The sequence below is a fragment of the Bison bison genome, unplaced genomic scaffold (genome assembly GCF_000754665.1).
Source record: "Bison bison bison isolate TAMUID 2011002044 unplaced genomic scaffold, Bison_UMD1.0 scf7180017864535, whole genome shotgun sequence".
NCBI lineage: Eukaryota > Metazoa > Chordata > Mammalia > Artiodactyla > Bovidae > Bison > Bison bison.
The window spans coordinates 2,293,658-2,307,980 of NW_011495084.1; the positions used below are offsets into that span (position 1 = coordinate 2,293,658).

Consider the following 14,323-nt stretch of genomic DNA (forward strand, 5'->3'; position numbering starts at 1 on the left):
TAAGAGTCGGACACGACTGGGAGACTTCACTTTCACTTTTCACTTTCCTGCATTGGAGAAGGAAATGGCAACCCACTCCAGTGTTCTTGCCTGGAGAATCCCAGGGACTGGGGAGCCTGGTGGGCTGCCGTGTATGGGGTCGCACAGAGTCGGACACGACTGAAGCGACTTAGCAGCAGCAGCAGCAGCAGCAGCAATCAAGGATAAGAGTAAAACAGAGGAAGAGTACAAGGCTTTGAACCTGAGAACATAGGAAAGTGGTTTTGTTTATTTACTAAACTAGAAACAAGAGAATGGTTTGGGGCTGGGAAAACTGGGAGGTTTTGTATATGCTGAGTATGATGTCTCTTTGGGACATTAACATGGAAATGCCCAGCCGGTAGTTGGAAATGAAGTTCTGGGTTCAAGAGTACATCTCGATTTGGAGCTAGACCCTTGGAATATCATCAGCTAGATGATGTAGAGGACTAGTGTTTAATTCATGGGATTGAGTAGGTTTTACAGAGCAGGGCATGCAGAATGGCAACACAAAGTAGTCAATTTTAAAGGTCTTTCAGAAATATTTCTCTTATCCCTTCAGTGCACTTTAGAATTTCAATTGCATTGAAAGTATATGTTGCCAACAAATACTTTCGCCACTTATTTTATTCTACTTTTGAAATATATTACTTTTCATTTACTTATCTTCATAACATTGCATGTTCTCTAAAAGTGTAGAATATATTTCATACACCTTTGAATATACTATGGCACTAACCTTAGAACTGGGCCATAGCAGATCCAAAATATTTAATAATCTACTTTTCCAGTTAGCTCCAGATTCCTCTAATTTTTTAAATTGAAATATAGTTGATTTATAATATTGTGTTAATTTCAGGTATACAGCAAAGTGATTCAATCATATATAAATATATATATGTTAAAATCAATTCATAATTTAATAACAACTACATGAACCAAAAATCCCATATATATATATATAAATATATATTCTTTTTAAATATTATTTTCCATTATAGATTATCACAAAATACTGAGTATCCCGATGCCTCTTTATTCATAAGATTCTCAGTTCATTTTTGGCAGGTATAATCAGGATTAATAGGATCTGAATTTTTAATATTGAGATTCCAGGAATAGAAATACAGGAAAGATGAGCATACATGAATTTATGACATATTTAAATATAAATTTCATGTCATAATTTAGTTTGTTTTCTTGATCTTCATGAAGAAAAATAGTGTTGTGAACCCATAAAAATACTCTACTTAAAACTGCTCGTTTCCCATAGGTGCCTATAAGACACATAATTCTTTCTCTTCTTTGGCTGTAATTTGCAGATATATTTAGGGCATATTTGCATTTCTGCATCTGCCAATTCTGGATTTGTCAGATTGTTGTATGACAGATTGATCTGCTAGCTGCTGCACATATTCTAGCATATTCTACAACTGAGCTGCTTTGCATACATTTCTGTATTGTTATGCGTGTTTATTCTGTTTGGTTTGGTTCAAGTTACTTCAAGGAACTACACAGTAGAAGGATACCTCATCTGGATTGGGTGTCATTCTGGGAATGGGAGATTTAGTGATGGTCATATTTACCTTCTTTCAGCTTGCTGTCATGGAGGTATGGTGATAACCAAAAAAATAAAAAGTGCCACGGGAGCACAGGGGAAATAATTAGGAAGACGGCCGTAATAGGAAGGTGGTAGGCAAGGCCTTTGTTCTGATGTGAGTTTTCTATAACTTACATCAACTTTTATTCCTATGTGTTAGGTGACTTATTTATATTCTAGACCATAGAGAAAGATAAGAGAAAGTTAAATAAAAAAACCTGTGAAAAAATTTTTTTAATCTGTAGTACACTTTTTGCAGCTTCCCTTGTGGCTCAGCTTGTCAAGAATCTGCCTACAATGCGGGAGACCTGGGTTTGATCCCTGGGTTGGGAACATCCCCCTGGAGAAGGGTAAGACTACCCACTCCAGTATTCTGACCGGAGAATTCCATGAACTATATAGTCCATGGGGTTGCAAAGAGTTGGACACGACTGAGCGACTTTCACTTTCACAATTCTTGCAGCTAAAGGCTGAACTCACTATACCTTTGTCCCTGATCTCACAGTTGCTCAGATCCATAAAAAATTATACTGCTGCTGAAGTATCATCGATAGAGGTGGCTTCAGAGTCATCAGAAAGCCTGCAGCAAGAGATTTTATGTTTGAAGAAGTAAACCAAATGGAATCATTCCATTTCTACTAATACGGCATTAAGTTCTGTAAATTTCAAGGATTTCTCTTGAACAAAGAATAATATTTTTTTAATTATAGTTTTCATATATTGCTTATTCATTAAATTGTTCACTGTTTAAATCAGTTGACATATGTATTAATTGTCTGTTCTATGCTGAAGATACAAAGGCGTTCTTATGGCGCTGAGAGTGGAGGAGGAGACTGAGCAGTGGGTGGATGTTGTTAGTGCCCAGAGGCTCAGCGAAGTGTGCAGGACTTGTGGCCATGAAAAAGCGGGGAGAGGCTTTTAACACAAGCAGTGGGTTTGGATGGCTTCCAGAAGAGGCAGCACTTTCACAATGCTGTTAGGTACTCCTGTGATGAAGCAGGAGGTTACCAGGTGCAGAAAAGGGGTGAGGGTTCGTTTTAGGAAGAGGGGATATCATCCGTAAAACTCTTATAAGAACAAGAATGTTGTTGGTTGGTGGGTTTTTTAAGTAAGCAGAGCAATACCTCATACTTTTCAACTCATTGACTCCAATGGTCCCATGGTGGTGGATTTCTTTTTTTCAGGTAATATTTTTGTTTCCCCTTTCTTCTTCTTTTGTTTCTACTTAATTTGCCAGACTGAATTGAAATGTATATATAAGCATGCATACACACAAAGCATATGCATGTGTGTGTACATGCAGACATATATGCATATGCATTTACATATGTATGTGTGAATGGTAGATATTATATGTATGTATATTTGTGTGTTTGTCTTGTACAAGTCTTTATGACTTCCCTGGTGGCTCAACAGGTAAAGAATCTGCCTGCAATGCAGGAGACACAGGAGATGTGGGTTCAATCCCTGGGTCGGGAATATCCTCTAAAGGAGGGCATGGAAACCCACTCCAGTATTCCTGCCTGGAAAATCTCATGGACGGAGGAGCCTGGCGGGCTACAGTCCACAGGGTCGCAAAGAGTCAGACACGACTGAGTGACTAAACTCATAGCACAGGTTAATAGCGGGGCTTAACTTGGGAAGAATGTTTTGTTGGTTACTCTATGTAGACTTCTCCTACCTGAATATTTTGAGATTTTCCATTCAAATTTTAGATCTATTATAAAACATTTTTCAGATAAGACTCCCAAAGTCTTAATCTTACCACATATCTCAGTCTTCCTTACTTTTTGTACTACAACTGATGTTATTCCAGCTGCATTCTTCATAAATTGTAGTACCCAAACAGTGCACACTTGATATAAACAAGTTTTCTGTTTTACAGTAATTGACCCATTTATGATATTTTGTGGCTGTCTTTGTTCAAAGGCAGCTCATTAAACTGGAAACCGTAAAGAACCATCTGTGACTAACTGTTATTCCTGGGGGATAAATAATTAGCCTTTAGTTTCACTTGTGTGGATTGAATTTTTTTGAATATCTATATACATTAAAAGTGTTTTGTGTTGTTTAAAGAACACTTTCACATTATCTACTTTTGTACTGAGATAGAATTCACTTCTGTGTCTTTATTTGGGGCACAGAGTTTTATTCCCACCTGAACGTCTTTAAGTTTTCCAGAAGAATTTAAGTATTATGCTGATCCTACAAAAACCAAAGCACTGTATTGGGAGGCTATAGGGCTTTTCTGAAAATATATTAGGTCATCTAATGTCTTTACTTTTAAGGAAGGTAGGATATAAGTGCATAAAGTAACAGATTCAAAAGAATGAAATGCAGCATGCTTGTGTTGTAGGGGTAAGCACTGATGGTCACCAGTATTTTTACCTCATACTCAAATAGACTTCAGAATGCCAGTTTTTGTTTCTGGTTAATTATGCATACTGGAATATAATGATTTGTGGGTTTTTTTTTTTTTGAGCACGGTTTATGTATTTTCAGAGGTTGAACAGAGTTTATCTGTTGCATTTTAATTATCATTACCTGGAAAAAATGACTAGAAACAAAAATGCTTTATCATACTAATTTTAACCACATGTTAATATTGAGTGAACTCTGGGAGTTGGTGATGGACAGGGAGGCCTGGCATGCTGCATTCATAGAGTCGCAAAGAGTTGAACATGACTGAGCGACTGAACTGAACTGAACTGAATATTATAAGAAAGAAACTATCTTTTTAAAACTAATCTTTCAGTGTTTTTACTCTTGAACTTCTTATGAAAGATCTACATGGATATATACATATATATGGAATTTAGAAAGATGGTAACAATAACCCTGTGTACGAGACAGCAAAAGAGACACTGATGTATAGAACAGTCTTATGGACTCTGTGGGAGAGGGAGAGGGTGGGAGGATTTGGGAGAATGGCATTGAAACATGTCAAATATCATGTGTGAACGAGATGCCAGTCCAGGTTCGATGCACGATACTGGATGCTTGGGGCTAGTGCACTGGGACGACCCAGAAGGATGGTATGGGGAGGGAGGAGGGAGGAGGGTTCAGGATGGGGAACACATGTATACCTGTGGTGGATTCATTCTAATATTTGGCAAAACTAATACAATTATGTAAAGTTTAAAAAAAAAAAAGATCTACATGGAGAGTATGATATTATGCACTTTTTCCCTACACTGTACTAAATAACCAGAAAATTGAAAGCTGTCATCTGAATATGTTAGACCAAATTTCATATTGAGAATATAGATCAATGAATAGAGAAATGATGCCAGATGAAAATTTTATACTCATTGTTACAAAATTAAAAGTAAGTGGATGTTAATATCAGTGAAAAACAGACATGGCTTTTCTGTCTCTGTTAACTCTGTTTTCATTGTTTTTAATGAGAATCTCTGATAACAACCTCTAATTTTTTGACATTTCTGTCTTTTGTGTGGGGAAACATAAAAAACAGTAATTGCTAGAATTAAGAAAATAATTTTGCTAGTAAGACATTAAATTATTGACTGTATAATTCTTAGTTTTTTCATGCAAATTTTCATTTTTAAGTCTAACTTTCTTGGGGTTAAATGAATTTAAGTAGCCACCATTATATAGGCAAAGTAACACTGGTAAATAACCTTTAAAGAAGGGTTCACTTGAGAGGTAAGCGGAAATTTGACAACCTGTCCTTTAAATTATCTTCTAAGTTTTAGAAATGAATTACTACTCATTCATGTTCTCCTTAGCCTTTTATTTCTTTCTATCACTTCCAGTTGATTACTCTTACTCTCTATCATTTAATATAAAAAATTTACCCTTTTGTAATGATATTTAGAATTATTAATTAAACATGACCTCTAAATGCAGGGACAACAGACAGGTGAAGAGAAATTCTAAAACATCTTAAGTGAAATCATGCCTGACATTAAATTTCACAGAATATTGATAGCATATTGTCTATGAAAAAAACCTCCAATTTTATCCTTTACCAAATGAATAAAACTTTTTAGAAAAGAGTGTTTGCAAGTGGATTCGTTTCAAATTCATCAAGATTTTGAACTGTAGGAAAAGATCTTCTCAATAAGACAAAAAATTAGCAAAGTACATGGAAGACATGTATAGTATATAGCAATTGAAGATCTGCTCAGTTTACATGGGAAAATGCATGTGTGAAAATTATTGGTAGGAGCTTAGGATTTCTAACTCTCCCAAGATGATCAAAAGAGCCAGCTGCATGCTACCCATGTCATACAAGCTAGAAAGCATACCTGTCAAATGCCAGCAAAGCTTCCTGTGACATTTGCCAAGAGACCAGGTGTTGCTGCTCGTAGATAAAATGTATTCCACAGCTTGATACCTATGTTTTATTAGTGGTACCTGAGGAAAGTAGCAATTTTAGTAACAAACAGGAAGTCAGCTTCTTTTTCATTCTCCTGATGCATGCATGTGTGTTATAGTTACAGAGCTGTGCCAAAATAGTTCAACCAGTAGCACGTACATTAATTACAGCCATGTGTGGCCTTTCAGGTAAAATAATTATTTTCTTCACTGAGTGATTATAGTTGCTCTACTAAGAGATGTTTGAAAATACTTGTGAGTGAACTATAACATATTTCTTAGCAAGCATTCACTTTCTCGTTCTGAATATTCACATCATTAAGTCATTGTGAGCCAATAATGACTGTTTATAATGAAGCAATAAATGAAATTAGTTATTAAATTTGCTGTCAGTTCTTATCTGTGATGACTCTTGCACTTAGTTTTAAAATATTAATCTTGTATTAACATTGAATACATTCACTCTCAAGAATATCTGCTCACAAACTGATTCATGAACGCTATGGTGCTATGCTGTAACCATCAAATCTGTCAGCCTTAGATCTAACTCATCAGAAGTTAGATCTAAAGAACTGCTCAGCTCTACTACTGTGATAGCATGGTCCTTCAGGTTAGCATTTTAATAAGACTCTAGTTAGAATATGACTGTTTCCTCTAGGCATCCTATTATTATTTAATACTGTTAAGGAATAAATATCCTTATGGTGGTCTGTGTCTTAGGCACACAGCTATCTTTGATCTTTCTGTGGACTTAATTTTGAAGGTTTTCATTTTTGTTCTGGAAATATGTGTTAAAATGCAGTGTTGATAATTGATGTTACCCCTGGAAATTTTTCTTTTTATTGCATGTGATTCTGTGAAATCATATTTTCTTTAGAAAGTCCAGAATGGTCTGTGAGAATGAATTCTACAAATGGACTGGTATGAACAAATTATTCTGTGTTTGTTATTGAGGTGTCAAAGAAATGGTGATTCAGATACAATTATTAATACATGAAAGCCCAAGTTATTTATAGCTTTAGAATATGAAATACTTTAAACAGGAGCTTTTCTTAAGTGGATAGTATGAAGAAAGAGCATCTTTTAACACATTGTCTATTGATTTTAACTTCATCTGTTCTTTCCTTTAGGGTGTGGTGAGGCCCACTGGAGGATACGCTGTAATGCTTAACTGGTCGATGTCTTCCATATATGGACTTAAACCTGGAGAGGTAATCATGGTTTTAAATTCATATATGACATTTATCTGATTAAGATATATGCGTTTTATTTTCTTCTTATTGTTTAGGTGTGGTGGGCAGCTTCTGACTTAGGCTGGGTTGTCGGACATTCCTATATCTGTTACGGACCTCTTCTACATGGAAATACTACAGTTTTATATGAGGTAATAAAATTCATACCACATATACATAGTGTTAATTTCACTGAAAGTTTCTGAGAAGTAGTCTAAGTAGGAACAAAAAAAATTGAATGGGGACAGGGAACATTTTTATGTCTTCTTCCAGTTTAAAAATATGATTTCATAAGACAGAGAAATACACAGAAAAAAATACACTATTTAAATTGTGTTGAACAAAGCCATAAATTATATTCTGAAAAATGTACACTAAAAAACTTTATGTCTGTCCCTTTCTAGAAAATATCATTGGACTGATCCTGATTTAGAACCTTAGAAAACAGTCATCACAAAACAGAGATTCACCTTTTTGTGTTTTTAGAGAATTAATGGATTTCAACTGTATGGTTTCTTGATTTTAGCAGATATTTTTGGTAGTTTCTGATGATTGTTGTATGTATAATAGATGATGTATGCATAATTTCTGAATGTATAATAGATGATGTATGCATAATTTCTGATGATGTTGTATGTATATATGCTTCTAGACTGATCAGATTGAATCTTCATAGCTTTAAGATTCAGTTGCATGGATTAATGTTAACCAGGAATAATATTTTTGTGTGTATACTAGAAAATTCTGGTCTTATGCCTATTCTATTTAATTTTAGTAAGTGCCTTGTATAAATACTTAAAACACATGTCCATCAGATTTGTAGGATCTCGGAAGTTGAGAGGAACAGTAAAATGGTAGTTTGCTAAATCAGTACACAAAATAATCTTGGACTTTTGGGATAAAACACACAAGATGGGAGAATATGGAAATCCTTTTATAATTATATTAAAATATAATTGCAAAAATAAAGTCAGGGAAATTTGAGTTGGTTACAATTTATGTGGTTAAATCCCTGTGATTATAATTGTCTGTAGTTCAAACATCAGTGGTTGATAGGATGACTTTAAAAAATAGTCACCATATGCAATAGTATAATCTTATTTTCCCTTCTTACGTTTGGAAATTTATGTTCAGTTTAATGAGGAGAAGAAAAAAATCATTAACTTATTAGAAAGCATTTGGACGAAAGGAAATAGAGTGAAAATGTCATACAAGAAAGCGATGAAGGAATTGTGAATGGTTTAGTCTGATAATAGTAATATATTTAGTGTGCATATTTGTTAAGAATCTTTTGACATTTAAAGAGTGGCCACATAGTAATGTAGTAATGTGGAATTCCAGAGACCTATCTTTTGGGCGAAATCAGAGAAAATTTAACTGTTCATTGGTAGAATAGGCAGCTTCTGAAATAGAAGGCTCTCTTTCACTTAAAGTCTTTCAACATCAAGAGAGGAATATCAGATTCCTCTCTTCAGTTATGTGACGTGTGGATAATAGTATTAGATTATGTCAAAGTTCTTTAAAATCTTAGCATTCTGCAAGTCAATGATTCTGAAAGAATCAGAGACTGTTCTTAATCTTTGTGGCAATCTCCTAGTCCCAGTCAACATTTAAAAGCATGATTATTCCTGCATTTTCAGCTGGCTGGTTTTCTGTATTGAAATGCTCAGAGATATTAAGGCAAACTTTGACACAAATATTATGCCATCTTGTACTACTCCTTGTCTTTTATACTATCCCTCTGTCCTTTGTAGACTTAATATGCCCTGTGGTATTTGTAATAATTAAAACATAAAATAATCTTGACAATTGTGTCCATACTGAAGTCCTTGCAATAGAATAAGTGTTTTTATTAAAATAATAATTCCCTCGGAAGTAAACAAAATAAGCCTTAACACTAATACTTATAATGAATTGTGGAATTGCTAATATAAAGTGACAAAGCCAAAGATGCCATTATATTGATAAGTATTTATTAAGTATTAGTTTGCCTTTAGGATTATAGTACATGTAATTTTTGTGCGTTTACCATTGGCCTTTTTTTATTTTTTAAGCTTATTTAAAACATAATTGTCACACCATTAAAAGGGCTCTGTTTGTCTTTATCTTGAAATGATGAGCTCAAGAACAGTCTAGATGCTGTATTAGTATTTGTTGTACAAAAGGGTGATTTTCTTTTTTTAACCTTTTAAATCTTATCTGTGAACTCAGGTTTCTTTCCTACAACTTATAAACATCCTCGATTCTCTCTTATCATAAAACGAAGCCTTTTAGACTTCTGCACATTTCTAGCTATCCTATCTTTATATTCTTCTCCACTGAGTCCTTGGAAAAAATACCCTTCCCTTATTGTCTGAACTTTATATTCTTCCAATTATTCTCCAACCCAGTGAAGTCCAGTTTTTCTCCACATTGTTTCATAAGCTACTGTATCAGAGGTCAGTGGTGGCTTAGTAAGAGACCAAGTCAAGGATTTTCTTCAGTTTGATTTTATTTTTTCTCTCAATGGCATCAACCCTGGTGCCTGTGTTTGGTGATGGTAATTCTCTCTGCCCTCTTGAGTCCTCTATATCCTTTTGCTATTGTTTAGGCTGTTTCTTTTGCCTTACATGACTTTCCCTCTGTCCTTCCTTGTCTGGTTCATTCCATCTATTTTGTAGACTCTGATTAGATGTAATCATCGCTTGGAAAATTTCCTCAAAGTCTTTGACTGCTCAGTTCCCCTTTCTGTGGTTCCATTGCCCCTTGAACATATGCCTGTTAGTTAGCTGACCACACTATTCAGGAATTATATCTAGTAAAGTGTGAGGGCGTCACAAGCCAGTCTCAGCGTAGTAGACAATACACACTAAACATGTAGTAAGTGCTTATGGAACTAAATTGGATGCTACTTCTCTGTTCTCATTCTGCCTCTCTGACATCCTGTCTTCCATTTCCTCTCTTGGTTTCTTTTACTTTGATCCTCAACATTGGGTGATAGTAGAGTCTTGTTCTTAGCCCTCTTTTCTCATTCTGTTTATATTTCCTGGATAATCTCCATGCAATTGGATTTGAGTATTATTATTTAAACCCAGGCTCCTAACTCCTCCTATCTATATCTAACCTTCCTGCTAAGCACCAGCTTATTATTAGGGATTTTCAGATGGCCCAGACATCCCTTATGGTCAAGGTGCTGTGAAATGAACTCACAGTCTCCACTTTTCCCTCCAAAGACATTTCTTTCCGTGTACTCTGCCCTGTTGTTAACGTTACAGTCAGCTAAACTAAGAATCAAGAAGTGATTCTAACTTCATTCTCCTTATGTATCATATTCTATTGCTCACTACAGCTTGTTGATTTACATTTTTTTTTGTTCTCGTTGTTCATTTGCTCAGTCATGTCTGACTCTCTGCAACCCCATGGACTGCAGCACTCCAGGCTTCCCTGTCCTTCACTGTCTCCCGGAGTTTGCTCAGACTCATGTCCATTGAATCCATGGTATCATCCAACCGTCTCATTTTCTGTCACCTCCTTCTCCCTCTTCCCTCAATCTTTCCTAGAATCAGTGTCTTTTCCAATGAGTCAGCTCTTCTCATCAGGTAGCCGAAGTATTGGAGTTTCAGTTTCAGTCCTTCCAATTCAGTTTATTTCCTTTAGGATTGACTGGTTTGATCTCCTTGCTGTCAGATGTGAAATGACAGGGTAAAACATATTTGAGGAACTTTCAATGAATCCTTGTGTTGGTCACAATAGCAAATAAGATGCTATTTGAGAGGAGTCCAGCTGCCTATAAGAAGTCTGGCCAGATTTTGGAGCCCAAGAAAATAAAGTCTGTTACTATTTCCATTTTTCCTCATCTTTTTTGCCATGAAGTAATGGGGCTGGATGCGATGATCTTCATTTTTTAAATGCTGAGCTTTCAGCCACCTTTTTCACTCTCCTCTTTCACTTTCATCAAGATTTCCTCTTTGCTTTTTGCCATTAGGATGGTGTCATCTGCATATCTGAGGTTATTGATATTTCTGCCGGCAATCTTGATTCCAGCTTGTGATTCATCTAGCCAGGCATTTCACATGATGTATCCTTATGTAGTTAAATAAGGGTAACAATATACAGCCCTGATGTACTCCTTTCCCAATTTTGAACCAGTTGGTTGTTCCATGAACAGTTCTAACTGTTGCTTCTTGACCTGCAAATTGATTTCTCAGGAGGCAGGTAAGGTGGTCTTATTCCCATATTTTAAGGTGGTCTGGTATTCCCATATTTTAGCACATGTCAAAAGTGTCCTCTTGTTTCCATGCCTCCTGCCGCATAGTCGAGGCTGTGACAATTTAGTAAGTGTGTTGTTGACTGATGTGCATTCTGTGTTTGGCCTCTGATCTCACTTGTGCCTGTGCTTTCCAGTTGTATATTTCAGACAGCCAGTCTAAACCATGTTCTAATAAATACTGCCTTCAGATGTCTTCCCAGGCCATCTCCGCCAAAACTCTAATTTCTGAGCTCTCCTCACTGTCCATCTAAAATGCAGAGATGAATGCAGAACTTCGCTGCTTAAATTTTTTCAAAGGGTTGAGTTCTGCCTCCAGGAAGTTAGAGATGGCATACTTTTCTCTATTCCTCCCACTAAGTAGAACTGAACATTTTAGGCATTATGTCTAAAACAAATGTAAGACTAAAAGATGGAGATTAAAAAAAAAACAAAAACAACAACAAAAAAAGATGGAGATAAGAAGGAAAACTGACTTTAGGGACCTTGAAATTTGAGAAATAACATAGTGAGGACACCTTGGCTTTATTTTTCCCTCTTAGATTTGTGTCTAAAGAAGCTGACAACCTATAAGTGCCAACAACTGCAGACAAAGCAAATCACAACAAAACTAAACCCTCTGAAAAAGAAAACAACAATAACAAAAACAACAAGCCTGACCTCTCAAGCCAAAGGTTTAGGAAGGAGCAGTCTAAGACATGAAACTTTTAGATGGCTGCACTCCAGACAGATGACACACACAGATCCATGGTCCCAACCCCACTGCCAACAGCAAAGGCTGAGTGGGAAGTTTAGACTTCCACAATTGTTAGGCTTTAAGGAGGAGCTTAATTCTAACCCTCTTCCCACAGGGTGGTGTCAGAGGAGTTTGAATAGGAAGCCAAGATTTTCCTTCCTGTTAGATTATAATGAGGACCCGTTGAACAAGCAATAACAGTAGAGACCAAATAAGGAGCCTGGGCTTATCCCCCTAACCTACCAGTAATGAGATACCCCTTCCATTCTCCATTGGGATAGAGTCAGTGGAAGCCTAGTAGAGAGTCAGGATTTTGGGGATTTTCAATAACAAGACCACCTGTCTCTTCCCTGTGATATCAGTGGAGGCCTTGTTGGGAGCAGTAACAGGGAGCTCTTACTTTATCCAGGCAGGGAGGTGCCTTTAGAAGCCTACAATTAGAACGGGAACCAACCCAGAGTCATGAAGAGCATTCTCCCAAGCTATTCTCTTCTCCAGGGGATCTTTCCCACCCAGGAATCAAACCCAGATTTCCTGCATTGCAGACAGATTCTTTACCATTTGAGCCACCAAGGTACCCAGTTGGGTATCAATGGAGGTCAAATGAGGAACCTGGATTTTTACCCCTATGTCTTCCTTCTTTGCTGGAGTGAAATCTAAATAAGCCACCTGAAACAAGATTTAAATACGAGTCTGTCTCATAATGTAATACCAAGAAACTATCCAGGATTTGATGACCTCATACCAAGAACTAAAAACATCTCAAGCTGAATGAGAAAAGACAGTTGATAGGTACCAGAACTGAGATGACAGAGATGTTAGAATTATCTGACAAAGATTTTAAAGCAACTGTGGTAAAAATGCTTCAACAAGTGATGATGAACATTCTTTAAACATTCTATTTTTTTAAGGTCAACAAAATAGTTACAGTTAAGAAATAAAAAGTTCCAGCAAAGATGGAGAAGGTGTGGAGAAAAGGGAACCCTCTTACACTGTTGGTGGGAATGCAAACTAGTACAGCCACTATGGAGAACAGTGTGGAGATTCCTTAAAAAACTGGAAATAGAACTGCCTTATGACCCAGCAATCCCACTGCTGGGCATATACACTGAGGAAACCAGAATTGAAAGAGACACGTGTACCCCAGTGTTCATCACAGCACTGTTTACAATAGCCAGGACATGCAAGCAACCTAGATGTCCATCAGCAGATGAATGGATAAGAAAGCTGTGGTACATATACACAATGGAGTATTACTCAGCCATTAAAAAGAATACATTTGAATCAGTTCTAATGACGTGGATGAAACTGAAGCCTATTATACCGAGTGAAGTAAGCCAGAAAGAAAAACACCAATACAGTATACTAATGCATATATATGGAATTTAGAAAGATGGTAACAATAACCCTGTATGCGAGACAGCAAAAGAGACACATATAGAACAGTCTTTTGGACTCTGTGGGAGAGGGAGGGGGAGGGATGATATGGGAGAATGGCATTGAAACATGCATAATATCATATGTGAAATGGATCTCCAGTCCAGGTTCGATGAATGAGACAGGGTGCTCAGGGCTGGTACACTGGGATGGCCTAGAGGGAAGGTATGGGGAGGGAGGTGGGAGGGGGGTTCAGGATGGGGAACACAAGTACACCCGTGGCGGATTCATGTCGATGTATGGCAAAACCAGTACAATATTGTAAAGTAATTAGCCTCCGCTTTAAATAAATCTATGTTAAAAAATAATAAATAAATAAAAATACCTTAAAAAATAAGTTCCAGCAAAGATATAGATACTATAAAGAATAATCATAGGGAAATTTTAGAGTTGAAAAACGTAATAGCAAAGATAAAACCTCAATGGATGGGCTCAATACCAGAATGGAGGGGACAGAGGAAACAATTAATGAACTGGAAGAAGAAGCAATAGAAATTAAGCAATCTAAACAACAGAAAGAAAACAGACTGAAAACAAACAACTGACAGAGCCTCAGGGATATATGGAATGATAACAAAAAATATAGCATTTGTGAGTTCAGTCGTGAAAGGCGAGGAGAAAGACAGCGGGCTTGAAAAAAATAATGGAAAACTTCTGAAAACTTCTCATCTTCTCAGACTTGGCCAATGATATATATATCTATTGGTTCAAGA

General features: G+C 36.4%; 1 protein-coding gene across 1 annotated transcript in view; it reads left to right on the forward strand.

The window, feature by feature from the left end:
- The window catches only part of ACSS3 (acyl-CoA synthetase short-chain family member 3), a 176,457-nt gene that overhangs the window by 67,791 nt on the left and 94,343 nt on the right, over nt 1-14,323 (forward strand). The window contains exons 7-8 of the mRNA XM_010832078.1: nt 7,090-7,170; nt 7,248-7,343. Coding sequence (XP_010830380.1) covers nt 7,090-7,170; nt 7,248-7,343 — 177 coding nt within the window. The remainder of the gene's footprint in view (nt 1-7,089; nt 7,171-7,247; nt 7,344-14,323) is intronic.